We start from the raw sequence: 2,500 nt of genomic DNA, 5'->3' as shown, positions 1-2,500 counted from the left end.
CACGCTCACACACACACACACACACACACACACACACCGATCCTTTTGTGTTCCTTGTTTTTCATATCTGTACTGCGTGCTTAAAAAATAATCCAGTGTCCATACACAGCCTAGGCCTCTGTAAACTGGCATGTAAACAGAGGGGCCACCCACCGTATGCAGCGTTTTGATCCATTTTCAAGCCAATCTGTCTGGATTTAGTTTTATTTGTACGTGTTTCTCTCCCAGTCTCGCCTGACCAGCCAGACAGAAGCCATGGCCCTGCAGTCCATCAGGGGAATCAGAGGAAACGCGCGCTGTGCAGACTGTGAGACACACAGTGAGTAACACACACACACACACACACACACACACACATACACATCCTGCTTCAACCAATCACTGAAAAGAATTATGTTTATACTAGAGACATATATAGACATATATAAAGGAATTCTATTGGGCTCTCGTGGTGTTGTTAGAGCCCCCCCTCCCCCCCCCATAGAGAGAAAAAATAAAGAAATTGGAAAATCATGGCAATTTTGTCAGATTGTTTAGTATTGAGTATTGGGGGGAAAAAAATACTGTTGAGATAATGTCAGTTAAAGATGGTTGTATAAGAGAAATATACAGATACTGACAGACAAAACACCTGAATGTACATGTTGGACCTTTGATTTATACCAATATGAAAGAAGACATGTTATGGAAGAGAAATAGACAAAAATATCTTGTCCCCCACACCCAACCACTGTTTTAATCCATGTTGTTTGTCCTCTCTCCCCCCCTGTAGACTCTGAGTAATATAAGGGTGTAAGGTCAGGGTGTCAGACTGTATGGAATGTAAAGCCCACTGAGGCAAATGTCTATTTGTGATATTGGGCTATAAAATAAAACTGATTTGATTTGAATATAACATAGTGTGTGTTCTCTCCTGCAGACCCTGACTGGGCGAGTCTAAACCTCGGCGCTCTGATCTGCATAGAGTGTTCAGGGATCCATCGTAACCTGGGGACTCACCTGAGCCGCGTCCGGTCTCTGGATCTGGACGAATGGCCTCTGGAGCTCATCCGAGTCATGTCTGCCATAGGGAACCAGCTAGCTAACAGCGTCTGGGAGGCTAACACACAGGGGCGGCTCAAACCAGGGCCCGATGCTACCAGGTAGGACACATTTTGATTTGATTACTGTTTTTTTTTTGTTTTTGTTTTTGTTTTTATATATATTTAAATAAAGAAAAAAACTAAAATTCCCACTGATCACTAGCAGTGTGTGTGGGGCTATATAACGACTACAATGAATAGGAATTGGTTTATGAGGCTAACACACAGAGAAGGCTCAAACCAGGGCCCGATGCTACCAGGTACAAGGGTTTTTTCCCCCCTCTTTTTCTTGTCCTTGAAGGCCACCGTAGCTTCTGTAAATTCTCCACAAAGGGAGGGGTTAGCAAGGGAGCGTTGACGTCTACAATCTCACCACTAGCTTTACGTTAATTTTGTTCAGTTGGTGTAGTGCTGATGGCTGCAGACAGGGGGCAGTGTGTCAGTGTTGGATATTGACAAAAATGCCTCCAAACTCCTGCTTCTGTGTGTGCGCGTGTGTGTGTGCGTGCGCGCGTGTGTGTGTGTGTGTGTGTGTGTGTGTGTGTGTGGACAGTAATTATAAGGTGCTTCTGTTGACTAACGAGCGTTGGGGGGCTGAGTGCAGAGGGAAGTCGATGGCAGTCAACTCTAATTTGTTATGAAGGGAGCTGCTTCCAACCGCCGATAATTACACACACACACACACACACACACAGGGACACATGCACGCACACACACACACACACACACAGGGACACATGCACGCACACACACACATACACACAGGGACACATGCACGCACACACACACATACACAGGTATACACTGATCCACACCAATGTCACGCTAAAGTTCACAGATTGGTTACTATCCTTCTGTGGTACACACACACACACACACACACACACACACACACACACACACACACTGACACAGGCATGATGCAAACACGGTGGCCCCCTTTGTTTACGTGCCTGTTTACAGAGCCTAGGCTGTGTATTAACACTGTATTTATTTATTTTTTTCAGTAGAGATTTTTTAAAACATTTATCCATTAAACTATAAAGGGGGGCGCCCTTAGCTCAGTTGGTAGGGCGTCCCCCCCCCCCCCCCCCCCCCGGGCCGTGCCCAGCAGCAGACCTGGGTTCAATTCCCTGCCGCGGTCGTTCTCTGCATGTCACTCCCCTCTCTGTCCCATTCCACCTGTCTCTCTGCACTATCAATAAAGCATAAAAATGCCCAAAAAATATCTAAAAAAATAAAGAACTATAAAGGGTTATAGTGGCCATAATCTTTTCCCAACACAATGAAACTTGCATTTTTCTTCTTGCAAAGTGTTGGCTAGATTTCGAAGCCAGTGCAGCAACCTCTCATTTACACACACACACACACACACACACACACACACACACACACACACACACACACACACACACACA

General features: G+C 45.5%; 1 protein-coding gene across 2 annotated transcripts in view; it reads left to right on the top strand.

The window, feature by feature from the left end:
- Positions 1-2,500, top strand: part of agap1 (ArfGAP with GTPase domain, ankyrin repeat and PH domain 1) — a gene marked incomplete at its 5' end in the record, with an annotated part of 135,275 nt that overhangs the window by 109,725 nt on the left and 23,050 nt on the right. For both annotated transcript variants that reach the window (XM_080053142.1, XM_080053143.1), the window contains 2 exons: positions 229-319; positions 920-1,142. In XM_080053142.1, coding sequence (XP_079909268.1) covers positions 229-319; positions 920-1,142 — 314 coding nt within the window. The remainder of the gene's footprint in view (positions 1-228; positions 320-919; positions 1,143-2,500) is intronic.

This window comes from Ammodytes marinus, assembly GCF_949987685.1.
Source record: "Ammodytes marinus genome assembly, chromosome: 24".
In the NCBI taxonomy this organism is placed as follows: Eukaryota; Metazoa; Chordata; class Actinopteri; order Uranoscopiformes; family Ammodytidae; genus Ammodytes; species Ammodytes marinus.
The sequence above is the reverse complement of the archived record's forward strand: the minus strand, read 5'-3'. Positions and strand labels throughout refer to the sequence as shown.